Source organism: Rhinolophus ferrumequinum, chromosome 7 (genome assembly GCF_004115265.2).
Source record: "Rhinolophus ferrumequinum isolate MPI-CBG mRhiFer1 chromosome 7, mRhiFer1_v1.p, whole genome shotgun sequence".
NCBI lineage: Eukaryota > Metazoa > Chordata > Mammalia > Chiroptera > Rhinolophidae > Rhinolophus > Rhinolophus ferrumequinum.
In genome coordinates, this window is record NC_046290.1 from 87,337,772 (window position 1) to 87,356,998 (window position 19,227).

General features: G+C 39.9%; 1 protein-coding gene across 2 annotated transcripts; it reads left to right on the forward strand.

The window, feature by feature from the left end:
- The first annotated feature begins 7,350 nt into the window (after window positions 1–7,350).
- PHAX (phosphorylated adaptor for RNA export) lies at window positions 7,351–19,227 on the forward strand. 2 transcript variants are annotated; one of them, XM_033111175.1, is made up of 5 exons: window positions 7,351–7,503; window positions 8,998–9,611; window positions 12,187–12,307; window positions 13,812–13,895; window positions 18,821–19,227. In XM_033111175.1, exons 1-5 carry the CDS (start codon window positions 7,408–7,410, stop codon window positions 19,088–19,090), a joined length of 1,185 nt encoding a protein of 394 aa, XP_032967066.1. In that variant the 5' UTR covers window positions 7,351–7,407; the 3' UTR covers window positions 19,091–19,227. The 2 variants fall into 2 exon arrangements, with proteins under 2 accessions (XP_032967066.1, XP_032967067.1); XM_033111176.1 differs by having other exon boundaries at window positions 7,363–7,497.

Sequence of the window (19,227 nt, forward strand, 5' to 3'; positions counted from 1 at the left end):
GAAATAGAGCCCCGCCCCCCGCCCGCGAGAGCCCATTGGGCAGGCCCGGCCCCGCCCCCGGGACTCGCCTCCGCCGCCCGCGCAGGACCAGCCTCAGTCTCGGAGAAGAGGCCAGAGCTTCACCTCCGCCTGGAACAATGGGGCTGCCGCAGGAAGCAAGCGAGAGGGCTGCTGCCATCTGGTGAAAGACGCCGGAACCGCGGCACCAGCTAGAAATCCTTTCAGCAAAATATTGGCTCTAAAGTACAGTAGGTTAGAGCAGGGCTTCTCAGGCTGTAATGTGGATGTTATCACCTGGCCATCATTTCAATGCACATTCTGATTCGGTGGGTCTGGGGTCGGGGTCTGAGAGTGGTGGTTTCTAACCAGCTCACAAATGACGGTGACGCTGCTGTTCCGTGGAATAACCAACCAAAGGAGGAGGTTTCTTTCTTTCTTTATTTATTTTGGTGGAGGGAGGGAAAGGGTTGTTTGTTTTCACTGCTTTGTTAAAATTACAAATTAGAGTTTTCTAATTAATGAAAAATGTTAAACTTTGGCACTTCTAAATACCCTGCCTGGGCATATTATTGCTTTTGAAGAACAAAGGCGGTTTGATCAATTCCCTTCATTCTCAATTTCTTCTATCTTCCTGCAATCCCCCCCCCCCACACACACACACACACACCATCCCCTTTCCCATGTAACTCCATAATAACTGGGAAACACTGACATCTCAGTCAGCATGATTTGGACATGAGTTAATATATATACTCTCAAATCAATTGAATTAGTAGGTGTTTCAGTGATTCCCAACCTATTTTTCCAAATATTGCTTCTCACTACTTGCCTTGTGGCCTTCGCACTGCAGCCAAAGTCACTTTATGTTTCTAAATAAAGCCAGTGTATTCCTCCCACTATGTCTTTGCCCCTGCTGTTCTCTCCACTTGTAAAACCCTTCCTTCCATCTCTACGTTCAAGCTTGAGCTTTATCTGTCCCACCCTTATGGCATGAATGATTTCAGCAAATACTGAGCATGTATCAAGCACCTACCAGAAACTGTAGTAAGTGGTAGAGATATATGAATGATGCTTCCGTTTGTAATCGTTACGTTTTTCCTTGCTAAGGCAAGGACTATCTCCGACTCATCCTTACATGGCTCTACAATTCCCGGCATTGTATCAGGATCACGTTCACCTATATGAGTGAATGAACAAATGAACCTAGGAACACACCTCAGGAGTAATAAGCACGGAACCCTGTCCAGCATTGGAACCAGAGGCCAACTGAGTCCAGGGCTCGTGCTGCCTGTGCTGCTCAGCCAACAGACCGACACACGAGTTAGGCTATAGAATTGAGTGTGTATTGATGAGACAAGTAAAGAGTAAACAGGACTGGGCTTATGAGCTGGCAGGATGGGACAGGCAAAGAATGAACAGGAGCACACTTGTAAGCTGGCAGGAGCAAGCTTAAACATTAACTGCTTGGCTCTGAATCCCCTGGCTAGCACTGTACCTGCAGACTGACAAGCACCTTACATCCATCATAAGTGGGAACAGAACTGTCCCCAATCGCAACAACAACCCCCTGCAAACTGACACCTAGCATAGATGGGAACAGGACAGTTCCCAAGAGAAGACAATTGTAATGGCAGCCCCCTGCAAGCTGATAAGCACCCTACGTCCTGCACGGAAAAATAAAAAACCCCAGTACTCCTCATCTGCGCAGCTGTCCCTGTCGGGCTCTGCCCTGGCACAGCTCCGTTGGCCAGTATCTCTCTTACCCCTCTGTCTCGGCAGCTCTTTCTCTCAGACTGCCCTTGCAAAACTTCTTCTGCCAGTTCCAAGCAGAACTCTCTCTCTCTTTCTTGACTTTCAATAAATCTTTTCTTACTCTTGTAGAGTTGCATATATTCTTTTACATTGTGTGAATGACAATGGGTTAATTGTAGACCAAGACATTTATTATCAGAGCAGCAGTGGTCTGAGAAGGAAGCCAGTTAACAGCTCCAAAATCTGCCTTGACATTCTCAGATTGGCTTGGGGTATTTAAAGGAAAATCTGGGTGTTCCTCCAGAGGCTACATGATGGTTCTGGGGATCTGCATGAAGTGTTCCCTCTGGCCAAGTGATTCCTTGGTGGAGTCATCAACCCAGGAACGATGATGGGAGTAGCCTGGAAAGAATGCTACACCATAGAGATTGTGATCAATAAGCCTAAGGGTATTAATCATAAGTGTCAGGGTAATTTTCTAAAACAGGGAACTGGGGTGGGACTGGGGACATTTTGAGCTCAAGCCACAGGGGGATGATCTATACTTAAGCTATATGTCAAGGAAAGATGAGGCTAGGGACATTACAAGGCCTCTATTACTGGGGTCCCAATCAGGCCCTGCTTCAGCATCAGTAATCTCTATCAACAACCTGGCTACTGTCTTCCATCTACCCCTACGACTGAGGCATTTTATTTCTCAGACATTTTAACTGAGAATTTAATTCTTCTCAATTTCTTGCTGCCAGCAAGATTCTTTGTACATGTATCCCACACCACATCCTTCTCTTCTCCATTTGATTCAAAAAATGAAAAGACCTTTACAGATGCATAAATTTTAGGAGCAAAAAATATGTAATGCCCTTGGGAAATGTTAGCTTTCTTCTCTTCACTAAATCAAGGAGAGAGGTTCATGGCTGTCCACTGGTTCTGGGAAGATAGATACCAGCAACTGCCAACATTGAAAATAGGGATTGCATCACTCTTCTACCTTCTTTTTCCAAAACTCACTTATTCTGCCCAACAGCATGTCAGGAAAAAATGAGTTTTGATGGGGCAGAGCAGGAAGAGATAAAATTAAATGAATCATATAAAAGCACATTTTATGTGTGAATGAGAATTAAATGAATCATATATGAAAGCATATATAAAAACTGCAAAGCCCTATAGAAATTTAAATGTACTGACTGATCTCAGAACACCTTGAACCAAATTCGTATTTAAAGTGGCAGACTTTGCAAATGGCCGATTCTGCTTTTCAAATGATTTATCAAAGGCATCATAGGGTGGTGATTAAAGCAAGGACCCTGGAATCACAGCATAGGTACAAATGACCTGTGCTTAGGATGTCCTCAATGAATGCTAGCTGTCTTCATTCTTCAAAGACAGCTGGCCAGGAGGCAGAGGGATATGACATGTAAACGTATGCTTGCCTGAAGACAGCAGCAAATTAGAGAAATCACCACTGAAGCAGGATAGATAGTCTAGGATATCGACCCCTCTCCAGGATACCAAAGGAGGCACCTCCCTTCAAGGAAGTAAAACAAGGAACTGCATCTGACATCTAAGGCTAAGATAAATAAGAACTAGTTTCATCTAGTATTCATGGCAGCGCCAGTAGCCGTGACCCAGGCCTGACCTTTAGCTCATTTTAATGTCATTATAATCTCATTTACACTGAGACTATAATCTCATTTACACTGAGGGTACTGCGATTCCCACCATACACCTGATGCCATGACAGTTCTGGAGGAACCAAATAAGGACAAAAAGGAGGGAAATGGAGATCCCATCCCTAGAAAAGACAAGGTGATGTCCTCAAATTTCTTCCCATAAGACAGATAAAAACCTTAATCAAGACATTCTAGGAGTGACTTGATCTACTCCATACTTCCTTCTCGACTGTGTACGAGCTCTGACAATTAAGTTTGAGAACTTGCAACCGTGCGCTTACATCGGCCATACAAACAGCTCAGTAAAGTTTCATAACTTTGGTATCTCAGTGTCTCACAGTTGTGTTCGTATTGACCTGTGGTGGTGTCTTGCTGGGTGGCGTTCATTATTGTTTTGTGTTTTTGTGTGCTGTCATGAGAATGTATGAGCTTGAATTAGAGCAATGAACAAACATTAAATTTCTTGTTAAATGTGGCAAGAATGGAAGTGAAATCAGGGACATGTTAGTCCAAGTTTATGGGGCTAATGCCATGAAGAAAATGGCAATGTACAAATGGACTAAACTTTTTTTCTGAGGGGAGAGAACATGTCACTGATGCAGAGAGGTCAGGGTGGCCAGTAACAAGCAGAACTGACAAAAACATGCAAAAATTCGTTGAATTGTGCGCCAAAATAATTGACTGACTGAGAAGCATAGCAGACCAAGTAAACATCAATAGAGAAACAGTTAGGAAAATCTTAACTGAAAATCTTGGCATGAGAAAGGTGTGTGAGAAAATGGTCCCGAAGGAGCTCACTGGTGAACAAAAGTAAAGGAGAGTAGAAGCTTGCCAAGACCTTTTGGAGAGGCAAAATGATGTTTTGGACCATGTTATCACTAGTGATGAAACATGGGTGTACCAACACGACCCTGAAACAAAGCGTCAAAGTGCACAATGGAAGTCAGCCAATTCTCTACCATCAAAAAAGTTCCGTTAGTCTAAATCAAGAGTCAAAACGATGTTGCTAACCTTTTTTGATATCAGAGGGATTATTCATTATGAATTTGTACCAAGTGGACAAACAGTTAACCAAGTTTACTATTTGGAAGTGCTGAAAAGGTTGTGTGAAAAAGTTAGACGAAAACGACCTGAACTTTTTGCCAACAATTCATGGCTCTTGCATCACGACAATGCACCAGCTCACACAGTGCCTCACCAGGCACTGCCTGTGAGGGGTTTTTAGCCAGTAAACAAATAACTGTATTGGAGCACCTTCCCTACTCACCTGATCTGGCCCCCAATGACTTCTTTCTTTACCTGAAGATAAAGGAAATAGTGAAAGGAAGACATTTTGATGACATTCATGACATCAAGGTTAATATGACTACACCTCTGATGGCCATTGCAGAAAAGTTCCAAAATTGCTTTGAAGGGTGGACTAGGCGCTGGCATCAGTGCATAGCTTCCCAAGGGGAGCACTTCGAAGGTGAACATAGTGATACTCAGAAATGAGGTATGGAGCACTTTTTCTAGGATGAGTTCACAAACTTAATTGTCATACCTCATACTTTAGCTTTAATAAACTTCCTGCACTTTCCTACATTTGTCTCACTCTTGAATTTTTTCTCACATGAAGACAAGAATCTGGTTTCTGCTCCAGTTGAGTCCATTCCGGGACATCCCTGAGAGCCTTGGGTGTCACCACTACTCAGGATACAATTTCATTATTGCAAACTCAGAATCTTATTTAGCAGAGCATGGGTATTGCTCTAGGCAGATTGATATTGAGTTCACAAAAAATTATGCTACAATTAGAATGCTGGCTTATTATTTTATAGGAAAATTTATCTTCAGAAAGGACCGACTATTCACATTCTGTAATCATTGCATTCTATTCCAGGATACAAACTGTCTATCTGGTTGTTTAATGAGCCCTAAGAAGAGTTGTTGGTTAACAATAAGTGATCCAAGCATGTAATGGCATCAGGCTAAGATAGTCTCCCCAATGTCCAAATCATTCTACAGTTTCAGTGCAATCGCAATCAAAATACCAGAATTGGCAAGCAGATTCTAAAGTTTAAATGGAAATGCAAAGACTCTAGAACAGCCGAAACAATTTTAGAGTAAAAAAAGAACAAATTTACATTACCTAATTTTAACTATTTTACAATTATTATAAAGCCACAGTAATCAAGGAAGTGTCACATTGGTTTAAAAATAGACATAAAGATCAATGGACCAGAATAGAGAACCCAGCAATAGACTCTTCTGTATACTATAGTCAATTTTCAATGAAGGTGTCAAGGAAATCAATGGGGAAAGGATAGTCTTTTCAACAAATGGTGCTATATTAATTGCATACTCACATGCAAAAAAAAAAAGTGAACTGTGACTTTTACTTCATACGATATACAATAATTAACTCAAAATGGGCTATAGACCTGAGGTAAATCTAAAACTTCTAGAGGGAAACATTGCAGTAGTCTTTTCATTTGGGGGACTGTTCTATGCATTATGTGATATTAAGTGCCTCCCATACCACTAGTAAAATGTTAATTATTGCATGAAATTTGACTCCTACCTCACACCATACAAATTAATTTCAGGGGGAATTGTACTTCTATATAGGAAAGGTAAAACAATAAAGTTGTTTAAGAGTTAGGAGACCTGGAGTCAAGACTCAGTTTCTTCAGTAGTTTAGCTGTGTAATCTCTGTTCATTTCTCAAAATAAGGAATTGGACCAGGTGATTTTTCAATTCCTTTATAGGTCTTAAATTCACATTTCAAAAATCTATATCCATTCTTTTCCCTACAGGCTAGAAACATATCCTAAGGAAATAGTAAAACAAGTTTGCAAAAAACATGTTAATTGCAAAATTGGCTACTCTAAACATACACCATCAGAGACTAAATATCTGATGATACCTCCATGCAATGGAATACTGGGGAGTTATTAAAAAGAAGGAATTAGATCCTTATATTTTTGTATAGAAAGATGTCCAGGATAAATTGCTGTATTGTTTCTTTTTGTAAAGCAGCTTACAGAATAGTAAAAGGTACAAATAATAAGATCCCCTTTACGTGAAAAAAAGATTCAATAAATATATCTGATCACCTACTATATACAAGAAGTCACTGGGCTGAACACTTGGGGAAACAACACTGAATAAAAGATATTTTCGTGGGCAACTCCGACAAAAAAATAAAACAAATATATAATACATATGAGTATTGACGCCACGAAGAAGAAAAAAAAGAGTTGGAGAGTGACAGTAGAGGCTCCTGTTTTAGTTAGGGTGGTTGAAGAAAGCCTCTCTGAGAAGACAGCCTTTGATCAGAAACCTGAATCATGTGAAAGAACAACCTGTGCAAAGAATAGGGTGTCTAGGATGTTGGAGAGGTCGGCCAGGCAGAGGGAATAGGAACTGCACAGGCCTTGAGCCAGGAAAGAACGAAAGGTGCCTGAGAAACGAGTGAGCAGGGCCACCGCGGCTGGAGAGGGGTACAGACGTGGGCCTGGGGCCGTGGGCCAAGCTGAGGGAAGCCCCTGGAAGGTCTGAGAAGGGCAGTGACCTCAGGTACTGGCTTCTCGGGAAGCCACGTGTAGGGTGGATTGCGGAGAAGCAAGAATGGAAGCCGGGAAGTTGGGCAGGGGCATCCAAGTGTGGGGGTGAGGCCAAGGGAGGAACCCCCGATGGCCGCTGTCCGTGCACAAATGTGTTTGCTCGAAAACCAAGTTTGGAAGAAAACGCGCCAAAGTAGGGAGGGAGCAGCGGATTCGTCTCTTCGGAATAATTCAAGTGAGTAGTTTGCAGTGATCCACACGGTCAGTGCAGCCCAGGCGTGCCCGCGAGACCGCACAGGATGCCGGGGTGGAGCGGCTCCCCCGGCTGGAGCGACTCCCCGGCGGGGGCGCCACAGACGCTGCGGGCACCCGGCCCTTCCCGCCGCCCCGCCGGAAGTGCTCCTCTGACCCGCCGCGCCGCGCGGCGCCGCGGGAAGATGGCGCAGGAGGCCGGGGAGATGGAAGATGGGCAGCTTTCCGATTCGGATTCCGACATGACGGTCACGCCTAGCGACACTCCGCTGCAGGTGCTGGTGAGCGTGAAGGGCGAGCGGGTGATTCTGAGCCCGGCGCGTGGAGCCGGGGCCGCAGGGGGCGGCTCTGGCGGGGGCGGCAGCCGCGGGCTGTGCATCTCCCTGCGAGGAGGGTCTCCGGAGGCTTGCGGCCTCTTGGAGGCTGCGGTGAGGCGGGCTTTTCTCCGCCTTCCATGCGCCACTCTGCCCACTCCAGCGCCGCTGGGTTGTCCCGCAGGGCAGATTCTGCCGAGCATGTAGTACGTGGGGACATTGGCCCGAAGCAGCCGATGGAGCTCATTTTCGCCCTGAGCAGATAGGAGACTGAGAACCAGGAATGAAGTCCATCATTTGCTCAGGGGCCTGCTCTAACGTGTGCCCATCGGCCCTAGCTTTGTCATGCTGTCATGCGGCACAAGGTTTTGTATTACAGTCCCAGTTTTCTAAATGGGAGTTTGTCTTGACCCCCGTACTGAGTAGCAAGCTCTTTGAGAGGGTTTTGGTGCCAGGCTGCCCGCTTCGAATCCTGGCGCCGCCACTGTGACCTGTGTCAGGTTATTTCGCCTAGTGCCCCATCTGTAGACTAAGACTGATAATAGTACGCTCCTGCCAGGGTGGTTGTAAGGATTCAGTGGAGCATGCAGCCTGAGAAATGTTAGCTGCCATTACTATTCGAAAATAGACCATCTTATTGACTGAAGTCACCCACACTCTCCATTTCTAGCTCAGCACATACTTGCTTTAGTGTTTAGTACAAAAAGCAAAGGTGATTCTTTTGCGTGTAAATGTCTTAGGAAATTGATATCAAGGTATTTTGATTTTTAGTCTCTTTCAGGTTGTTTTACGTAGATTGACACATGACTTGGTAAACTTGGTGTAATGGACTCTGCAGTTTTAAAAGTCATAGTATGTCGGGGTGGTGCTAATAATAAGCGTGGTCCTAATAACACCAAGGTTGCCTATTAGATCACCACATGGGCCACTGTGAGCTGCACCCTCCTTAAAAAACAAAACAAAACTTTAAAGGTAGTAGTGTGTCAGGCATTCCTACCGTAGTTTACTATCTAATCTAAAGAGTTTAGTCATAAAACGGTGCAAAGGAAGTTCATGTGTCCAAATGCATGAAAGGCATCTTTGGAAAAAAAGAAAGCAAATTCTGTTTTAACTGTTAGTAACAATTATTGTATATTGTCATTTTCAAACATTCTGACAATAACTGAAAAGACTGAAAATCTTCTAAAAGTGAGAATTAAGAGCTTTGGTACTTTTTTAGAAGGAGACCTTAGAACTAAGTCTTGTGTTAGCTATAGAAATAAGTTTGTGCCTTTAAAATTGTAAGTTCCATGTGGACCTTTAGAAAAGTAGGGACTGGATTGGTTTCAGAGATGTCTTTAAAGATCAGTTCTGCCTCAAAATGATCCAGCTGAATCCCTAAATATTTTTTTTTTTTAAATAGCACATGGTGGGTGGAGTTAATGTATTTTGTGGAATTGATTTATTTCCTTTCCCTTGCAGAAAACACTAGGTGGGGACAGTGCAGCGAGGTCCTTCCAGGGTACGACAGCAGCGTGTGCACCGGTATCACATTATCGGGCTGTTAAAGGTGTGGATTCAAGTGAAGAGAGTTTTTCCGATTCAGATGATGATAGCTCTCTTTGGAAACGCAAGCGGCAGAAATGTTTTAACCCCGCTCCCAAACCAGAGCCTTTTCAGTTTGGCCAGAGCAGCCAGAAATTGCCTCTTGCTGGAGGGAAGAAGGTTAACAACATATGGGGTGCGGTGCTACAGGAACAGAATCAAGATGCTGTGGCCTCTGAACTTGGTATCTTGGAAATGGAAGGCACTATTGACAAAAGCAGACAATCCGAGACCTACAATTATTTGCTTGCTAAGAAACTTAAGAGAGAATCTGAAGAACATACGAAAGAATTAGACAAAGAGCTCGATGAATATATGCATGGTGGCAAGAAAACCTGCCCAAAGGAAGAGGAAAATGGGCAAGGTCATCTGAAACGGAAACGACCTGTCAAAGACAGACTAGGGGACAGACTAGAAATGAACTATAAAGGCCGGTATGAAATCACAGAGGATGATTCTCAGGAGAAAGTGGCTGATGAAATTTCTTTCAGGTAAACATTTAAGTTTTTCCTACAAATGAGTACTTGACCAACTATCTTCCATATATAGGAAATAAAGTAGATTACAAATACTGAATGATGATGTTCCTTTTTAAGATTTTTTTAAATTTGTGGAATGAGCTTTTGCAGACTGCTATGAACTTTTAACAACTCCATTTAGTGCTATAGAGCTCTTTAGATAAAAACTTATCTTTTTAAGTCATGGGGTTTTTTTTTTTTGGTGTTTTCAAGTATTCATGGCTTTTTTGTTAACTTTATTGAGGCATACTGTACATATATGATAAAATTCACCCATGTCAAGTGTTGATTTTTTGGTAAATTTGTCAGCTCTACAACCATCACCATAAACTATTTTTGAAACGTTTCCATCATCCGATAATATCCATCATATGCCCATTTAAAATTAACCCCGAGGCTGCAGCGAGGAGAGCCTTGTGTCAGGTGGCCAAGGCTTTACAGCTCTTTAGAACAACAAGTTTTTAAAAATGATGCCAGAGCATTAAAAGCAGCCAGAATAAAGATAAATGGAGAATTTAAAAGTAATAAAAGTGGAGCTTCTCCTAAGAAAATAGGAAAGCTAATAAAAATAGGTTCTGATGTTGGATTGTTACTCAGAACATCTGTTATACAAGGTTTTCACACAAGCCACAATACACTGAAATTGGTCTCTAGGAAAGACCTTGTAGAAAATGTGCCATATTGTGATGCACCAAATCAGAAGCAATGCATTTTCTAGGATAATATCAAGTCTTTGTTATTTTATTATTATTTTTATTTATTTTTATTTTCTGTATGTATGGAGTCCAAAATATTTAATCACATAAATCACAGAAAATATAAGGTGGTGGTAGTGTTGCAAAATAACAAAAAACACTATTTGTCAGCCAGTCTATACTGTCCCGTAAGGCACAAAAGTAAAGATAACAGGACTTTATCGCATCTGACCAAACCGTGGTCTGTGAGTTTTGAATGATTATCATAAGGCAGTTCTTTCTCATCTGCCCCCACAAGAAGAAAAGAATGCCCCTCTTAGGGTCCTCCTGCCAGCTGAGAATGGGGGCTGGCCAGGGAATGGAAGCCAGTCTTTGTTATTTTTAATTTTAAAATATATTAACTCTGGCAAAAGTCCTGGAAATGTAGATATTTTTCTCGAATAGGCAAAAAATAAATGAATAAAGTTAACCACTGTTCCCATCCCCAGATAACTGCTAATCTACTTTCTGTAGGCATAAACTTGCATTTTCTGGTTTATATTAATAGAATTATTCAAAGTGTGCCTGGCTTCTTTTACTTAGTATAATGTTTTTGAAGTTCGTGCATGTTGTGGCAGGAATCAACTATTTATTATACACACACACATATACACATATCCATATTGAATGGCTATTTCACCCTTTAGCTGTTCTGAATAATGCTGTTGCGAACTTGAACATGCAGATGTTTGGACATGTATTTTCATTTCTCGGGTAAATTCCTAGGAGTAGAATTGCTTGATATACATACAGTACATTTACATTTTATGTGTTTTTAACAAGTTCAGATTTTGTTTAACTTGTCATTAGCTCTAAATCAGTAATGAACAGTGTCACAAATTTGAAAACAAGTATGGTAATATAACTGGTGGTTAAACTAGTATTCACTTGCAGGCAAGCCTATCAACACTAGTACTAGATTTTTAAAATACTGAGGAAGTTTGGAATCTGAGTGCTGGAAAGGAACTCAGAGATTTTGTAAGCCCAAGTCTCACTTCACTGATATGGAAACTGAGGCCTAATAGTTGTGTGGCTTGCCCAAGGTCACAAATTTAATAAGTGTCAGACCTGGAACTAAACTCTGGTCCCTTTGTTCGTAGTCAGGTGCTCTTTGCACTGCCTCCTGTTGAGAAGCCGATCTGGTTAGGGAACTGGTAAGATTTCTGTGATATGAATCCTCTGTCATCTCTGTGGAGTATGGGCTCTGACGTTACAAGTGTTACTTAGGCTCCCTGTGTGTTTATCTCTCAGTGATGAAATGAAAATAATAATACTTCATAAGGATGTTAAGAGAATTAACTGAGATAATGCATATAAAGTTCTTAGGATTGTGCTTAGCCTTTAATAAGCCATCAGTACATGTTGGCTATATCCTTTTTTCTGAAATAGGGATCCTGTGAGGGGAAAATCCTATCCATTTTAAAGCTCCCAGGAGTTAGGAGAGCTAACTTTTAGGAATAATAATTGAAAGCATAGTATATGTTTGTTACTTGTTTTGACAGGAGTGGACTGATTTTATCTTTTCCTTTTAAGCTTGCATTCATTCCCCTTGGTAAATGTGCACATTTGTTTTGAAATCCTCCATAATCCAGTAAAGCAATGTGGAAAGGCCAGTTATGAGACTTGAGATGGAACCTTGAGGTTACTATCTCCTTGGGTGACTCAAGATAGGAATGTTTCCATGTCACTGATTTCAAGGTTAAATATTGATGATTTCGAAAAGCATATGTTACTAAAATAGGCTAAGGTAGGTTTCTTCAACTTTATACAACAAATAAAAACGTTAACAAATTACTTTATTTGTTCTTTATCAGGTTGCAGGAACCAAAGAAAGATCTGATAGCCCGAGTAGTCAGTATAATTGGGAACAAAAAGGCAATTGAACTTCTGATGGAAACTGCTGAAGTTGAACAAAATGGTGGCCTGTTTATAATGGTAAGACTGATAGCTTCATTGTTTCCGTTTTGAATTATTTCATGTGATTTTTTAAAAAGTAAACTTGTCTCTGATTGTTGGATCATAAATTTATCATAAATTATTGCAGGGTTTCAGATTTTAAAAAACTTCATTAACTGTAAAGACTAAGTAAAAAAATTAAGTATCATGAGTTTTACGAAAACAAGCATAAATTGTAGCCTGTTAGTGTGTACTCAATAACACATCTCTTATAGGATTCATTAAGGGTAGGGGCTGAAATTTTAAGAAAAAAGTTTTGGGGGGCCCTGGAAGCTCAGATTTTGAGAATATGGGTTTTGGAGTTTGGGGTGCCTTGTTTTGAGTTCTGGGTGTACAACTTATTAGGTGTGAGACTTGGCTTCTCGGAGCCTCAGTCTCCTTAGCTGTATAATGGGGATTAATTCTATGTTGTAAGGATTAGATGAGATGACGCACATAAAATGCTTATCATAGTGCCCAGCACTTAGCACTGATGAACAGATGTGTTACATTGAATTCATGCATTCTTAAAAATTGGTTATTGGGGACAAAAACCCACCTTGTTATGGAAAAAGCATAACAGATATGTAGTATACCCGTAAATGTTAAAATGTCATGGGTGGTGGGGGTGAATAGGGAAATAAATGTCTAAAAGTTTGCTGGGGTGGGCAAAGCAATAATGGAAAAAAGGTTGCAGAACACTTTAGTATTTCAGAATGGCAGAAAGAGCACACCTCTGGCAGAGCCAAATCACAGGCTGTGGCAGTTTATCCCATAGACTGGTTTTGCAAATCACATTTACTTCAGCTTTCACCACAGGGTGAGGATGAAATTTGAAATGGTTTCCTTACTTGCTCCTCAGCAATCTGAATAGTCACATCACTAGAGAGTAAATATTATGCTGTGGAAATCAATTAGAATTGATAGCATTGGCTGAGGAAACAGCCTGTGAACGTAGATTACAGAAGTCAAAACCAAAACAAATTTTTACAATCATGAATGTACTGGCACCCCTGTTTGTGTCTTCATTCAGGTACTTTGATTTTCATTATCATTTGAACACAAAGTTATAGACTCATTAATATTTTAATACTGTAGTAACATAATAAAATTTTATTCCAGTGAGCTCATGCAAATCTACTGAATGTTGGTAAGATACAAATCCAAATTCACTTTCTTTTAATGTATTCTTTTCTTGTATGAGTATTTTTTGCTGTGTGCCAGACACTGTTTTAGACACAAGCAGCTTATGTTGTAGTGGAGGTGGGAGGGAGACAGTCTATCAAGGGTAAATATAATATCTTCAAGTATATTAGAAAGTGATAAATGCTATGGGAACAGAAATATATTAAATATAGGTGTAGAGAGGAGAGAAGGACATTGCAGTGAAGCTAGAATGGTCAGGGTAGACCTTATTATCGCCTTAGGCACGCCTGTTTACAAGATGCTTTGGCTCATTCATGGCAAGAGTCTACATAGTATATTTTTTCTGTTCCTTTTGTAGAATGGTAGTCGAAGAAGAACACCAGGTGGAGTTTTCCTGAATCTCCTGAAAAACACTCCTAGTATCAGTGAGGAACAAATTAAGGTAAAAATAATAACATTCTTGACTTTGAAGATCTATAATAATTTGACTTCCACTCAGCCTCTAGCTTTGTGTTCTACTAATCTCCATCACCTGCTCTGCCTTAAATTGACCAATTTTGTCATTGTCTCATTTGAAGTAAAACTTGGGCCTTTTGTAAAGCTCTGCCTCCTCCTCTTCTTCCCTTTCAGAGCCAAGATCAAGATTTCTTTTATGGCAACTTTTCCTGGTTTCTTTGCACGTATTTATTTTTTCTACCCTCCTACAACTTTTTTTATTCATGAAAAATTTCAACAAGTTAGAATAGATGAAGGAATACCCATATATCCTCCAGCTAGATTCAGGGGTTGTTGATAGTTTGGCATTCTTATTTTACCTATACATTTTTTTTGGTACCATTTGGAAATAAATAACATCATGGCACACAGCCCTAATTATTTAAACAAGCATCTCAATAATCAGGATAGTATCCTATATAGCCACACCTAAAAGAAATAAAAACAATTTCATAATATCATCCAATTTCTAGATCTTATTCCAATTTCCTCAAGAATGTATTTTCTACCTTTTCTTCCCCCAAACCAGGCTCCTGTCTAGATTTGTACGTTCCATTTGTTATATCTTTTTTGATCTTTTTAATCCCACATTTTCCTCCATGCGTCTGCTCAATGTTTCTTTTTCCTTAAGTTTTCTGTCCACTTCCAGTTACTTTTTTAAAGTCTATTACTAGAATTCCTACAGAAAATGTTACTGTTGCACATTTGAAATCTCTAGTCAGTAACTGCTTTTTTTCCTCATTGGGACAATTATTTTGATGACATAAATTTTCCTTAGGAAGACAACTATTGAGTGGTAGAACAGAACTTGTACCTGAATGTTCTCCTACCTCTCCCAGAATAATCCCTGACAAAAAGTACGTACTTAGAAGGAACATTCTTCTTGGATTTTGTTTGATTGCATAATATTACTCTCTTCAGAGAAATAGCATGATGTAATGAAAATTTTCTAAGATTCAAAATCTGGGATTTAACCTTAAATTTGCCATTTAGCAGCTATATGAGCAGATCACTTCTTCCTCAGCCTCAATTTTCTCACCTATAAAGTAGGGACTTTAATATGTGTCCTGCCTATTTGATAGTGTTATAAAAGGATTGAATAAAATATCTACAAAAGCTCTTTGTAAGTAAACCCTGGATGAACAATTTTCAGAAGCAAGAGAGAAGAAAACATTTACCATGAGCCTGGCACTGGGTCAGATGTTTATATGACTTAAAATCTTCACCACAGTCTATCAGAGTGGGTTTTACTCTGCTGTACAAATGAAGAGTAATGAAAGTGATATGCCTGGGATCACACACAACACTGACTTCAAACCCAGATTGTTTTCACTGAATCACGTGTCTCTGAAACTCAGTTCTTCTAACTCATTGTGGAGAAGGGCATTTTAATGTTAGGTTTTTATGTTAAATTACCAGAAACATTGCATTATAATAACAAACAATAGAGGAGCCAGCCCAGTGGCTCAGGTGGTTGGAGTGCTTTGCTCCTAAGGCTGAGGTCGCTGGTTCGATTCTCACATGAGCCAGTGAGCTGCGCCCTCTACAGCTAAGATTGTGAACAACAGCTCTGCCTGGAGCTGGGCTGCTGTGAGCAGCCAGAGGTGAGCAGCCAGAGGTCGGCATGGGCTGCCGCGGGTTGCTGTGTCTGTGGGCAGCCAGTGTGAGTGGCCGTGGGCTACCATGAGCAGCCAGCGGCCAGCGTGAATGACCAGCAGCAATGGTGAGTGGCCGGTGAGAGCTGCCATGAGCTGCTGTGAGCGGTCTACTGACGACCGGTGACCGACCGCCTCAGCTGGGAAGGGGAGTGCACAAGGCTCATAATACCAGCATGGGCCAGGGAGCTGTGTCCTACACAACTAGACTGAGAAACATTGGCTTGAACCAGAGTGAGTCAGGGTGGGGGGAGCAGAAGAAAGGGGAAAAAATAAACAATAGAAACATTTGGAATATCTAATAACAGGAATGTGATATATAGGGACAGTCTTAAAAGCACTATCCTGTAGCTTGTATTTTTGTGAGGCAGTTTTAAGGTAATGAGAAAATATAATAATACTGAATTTTTAAAAATACAAATTTATGAAGAAAAAGAAGCATGGGACAATATATTGAAATGTAAAACACCAAAATGTTACTAATGATTTGGTCTGTTGTGAGGGATTATAAATGTTTTGGCTTTCAGGGTTTTCTGTGTTTTTCCAAATTTTCTATATGTACATGGATGAGTACCTTTGTTATTAAAGGAAAAACCTGAAGGCAAATAGAATTTTATTGTAAATAATTTCATATGCCATCCAATAATGACGTTATAATAATTCTTTAATCGCTCTATTGCTAACCATCACAGTGTACAGAACTTGGAAGCCAGAACTAAACTGAGGGGCTTGTTTTCCTTTTTTTCATTTGATTTTGTTTTGTTATGACTTTGTACTGTTAATTTTTGTTTTAGAAAATACAAAGTTTGTGAAGAAAAACAGTAAGAATTGTTCAAAACAGTAAGAATTGTTCAATATAGCAAATTGTTCAAAAATTTGCTATATGTTTTTTAAAAGTTCAGCTATAATGGTCTCCCTCTGCCCATGTTATATTGTTCAGGTTCTTACCTAAGAGTTATTTATGTATAGATATGGATGGGAAGAAAAAAATTGCTCTCAGATTATCTCTTGTCTGGATTTGTTGTAACAACTTTAACAACATGTTACATTTCGTTAGGCCATCCCCCAATTTGTTCTATTTAAATTCATAACCCATGGGAATGACTTTCTTTTTTTACCGTGTTTTCCTGAAAATAAGACCTAGCCGGACAATCAGCTCTAATGCGTCTTTTGGAGCAAAAATTAATATAAGATCCGGTCTTATTTTACTATAATATAAGACCGTGTATGATAAGATATCATATGATATGATACATGATTGATATGATGTGATACAAGACTGGGTATGATATAATTTAATATAATGTAATGTAATATAATTAACATAATATAATACTGGGTCTTATATTAATTTTTGCTCTAAAAGATGCATTAGAGCTGATTGTCCAAGCTAGGTCTTATTTTCAGGGAAACATGGTAATAAGGCTTGCCGTATTTGGAGGGATGTGCTTCCACATAAAATGAAAATACTTCTACTTGTAGCTTCTTTCTATCTGTCCACTGGAAGGTTAGTAGACACTTGAAAAAATTGAATTATCACACTTTTGTGAAGGTAACATGATATGGTTTAAGAATAGGGATTTGGAGAAATCACATATGAGTTTACATACACCTTCACATGTTAGCTCTGTAATCATGTGCCTTACTTTCCTCATCTGAAAACAAGGATAACACCCACCTCGTAAGGTTTGTGTAAGAACGAGAAGGGTTAACATGTGTAAAGTTCTTAGCATAATTCTTGGCTCATAAAAGTGCTCATTCAGTAAATGGTAGCTAACCTCATTTTCCTCTGAATTCACCTTTTTTTGTCCTTCCAGAACTTTTCGTCACATATGTATCCACCTTCACCCCCAGTCCCTACTCATTTCTTTAGCAAATACTTTTATTGCTCCTTTTCATCAGAGCACTCATATTCTGAAGCTTTCCCTTATCCCCTTAATTTCAGGGTTCTTGACTCCTTCCTCTGCTAATTCTGTGTGCTGCTTATAAATTTAGCATCAATTTTAGAAGGAGAGGGCCCCCCTTTATGTCACCATCCTCCATAGTGCTTTTTATAAACAAGGGATTTGCACTTTGCACCCTATGAAAATATAATAGGGACTGACTGGCTTGGCTATAGCATTTTTTTGGCTGCTGCTTTTAAGAGTGCCTTCCTAGAAGATAATAGGGTGTCAGTGTGTCTTGCCTATACTAGCTTCTGTTTTAAACCTTTGAACTTTCTCTGTCTTAGTGTAGTCATTTTGGCCTTCTCTTTAGATGCCTCACCTACTTTTTTTTTGTACCCTCTGAAACAACACTTATCTATCTGTATCAAGGTTCCCAGATGTTATGTTTTCCATTTTCATGGGAATGTATTTTCTGCTTGAACCATTCTCATCTACTGGCAATTTTGCCTCTCAGAGGACATTTGGCAATGTCTGAAAATATTTCTGGCTATCATAATTTGGGGGTGGGGTGGGTATGTGCTAGTGGGTAGAGGTCGGGTATGCTGCTATACATCCTACAATACACACAGCAGACTGCCACAACAAATATTATCCAGTGCAAAATTTCAGTAGTGCCAAGGTTGAAAAACCCTATACTAAAAGAATCTTACATTTTCATGCTAGAGAATCCTTTTTCTGACATCCTGGAATGCATTCTGGTGCTGACTGTACAATTTGTATGCCTTATGATTAAAGTTTTTGACAGATTTACACTGTCATGTGAATTACAGTAATACATTTTAGGGGGTGGAATTTTTCTTGCAATGTGTAGGTTACATGATCGAACTGAGTCACACAATTCAGGCATGGCTCATTCTTTGTCTTAGCGTGTGCAATCACATATGGTTATGATGACATTTCAAAGTACATCTTTATTCCAAAGACTTCTGTTTTGTTGTGATAAATTATATTTCATTTAAATCCTAAACAACATGATTTTCCTACTGTGTCTTTCCATTCAGAAAACCTTTAACTATAGAGATGATGTGTGGTGGTAGAAAACCCATGAGCCCTGCACCTAACACCAGGTTGAGTTTGAGTCATAGCTTCATAATGTCTTTGCAGTGGGGACTTATTTAATGTCTTGGACTCTGTGTCTAATTCTGAGTTTAACCATATTTGCTTATTTTTCTGTGGAAAATGGAGATAATGATTAATATAAAGGGTTTGCCTTGTAACAAACTTTTAAAAAATGGTAGTTCTTATTTACTAAAGTTGTTCCTTTATTATAGGACATTTTCTACATTGAAAATCAAAAGGAATATGAAAATAAAAAAGCTGCTAGGAAGAGGAGAACACAAGTGTTGGGAAAAAAGATGAAACAAGCTATTAAAAGTCTAAATTTTCAAGAAGATGATGATACATCACGAGAAACTTTTGCAAGTGACACAAATGAGGCCCTGGCCTCTCTTGATGAATCACAGGAAGGACATGGAGAGACAAAGCTTGATGCAGATGAAGCCATTGAGGTTGATCATTCTCATGATTTGGACATTTTTTAGTACATTTTGAGGAATAAGCCTTTCTAAAATAACATTGTAATAAACCATTTCTACTGAGATTACTTCGTTTTACTTTGCACTGATAAACATGGAAATTTGGAAAGAACTTGTTTTAAATAAAACTGAATATGTAGGGA

Coding starts and splice junctions, on each gene's coding strand:
- PHAX (XM_033111175.1), top strand. CDS start 7,408: ATGGCGCAGGAGGCCGGGGAGATGGAAGATGGGCAGCTTTCCGATTCG. Junction 9,612..12,186: donor GCTGATGAAATTTCTTTCAG/GTAAACATTTAA, acceptor GTTCTTTATCAG/GTTGCAGGAACCAAAGAAAG. Junction 12,308..13,811: donor ATGGTGGCCTGTTTATAATG/GTAAGACTGATA, acceptor TTCCTTTTGTAG/AATGGTAGTCGAAGAAGAAC.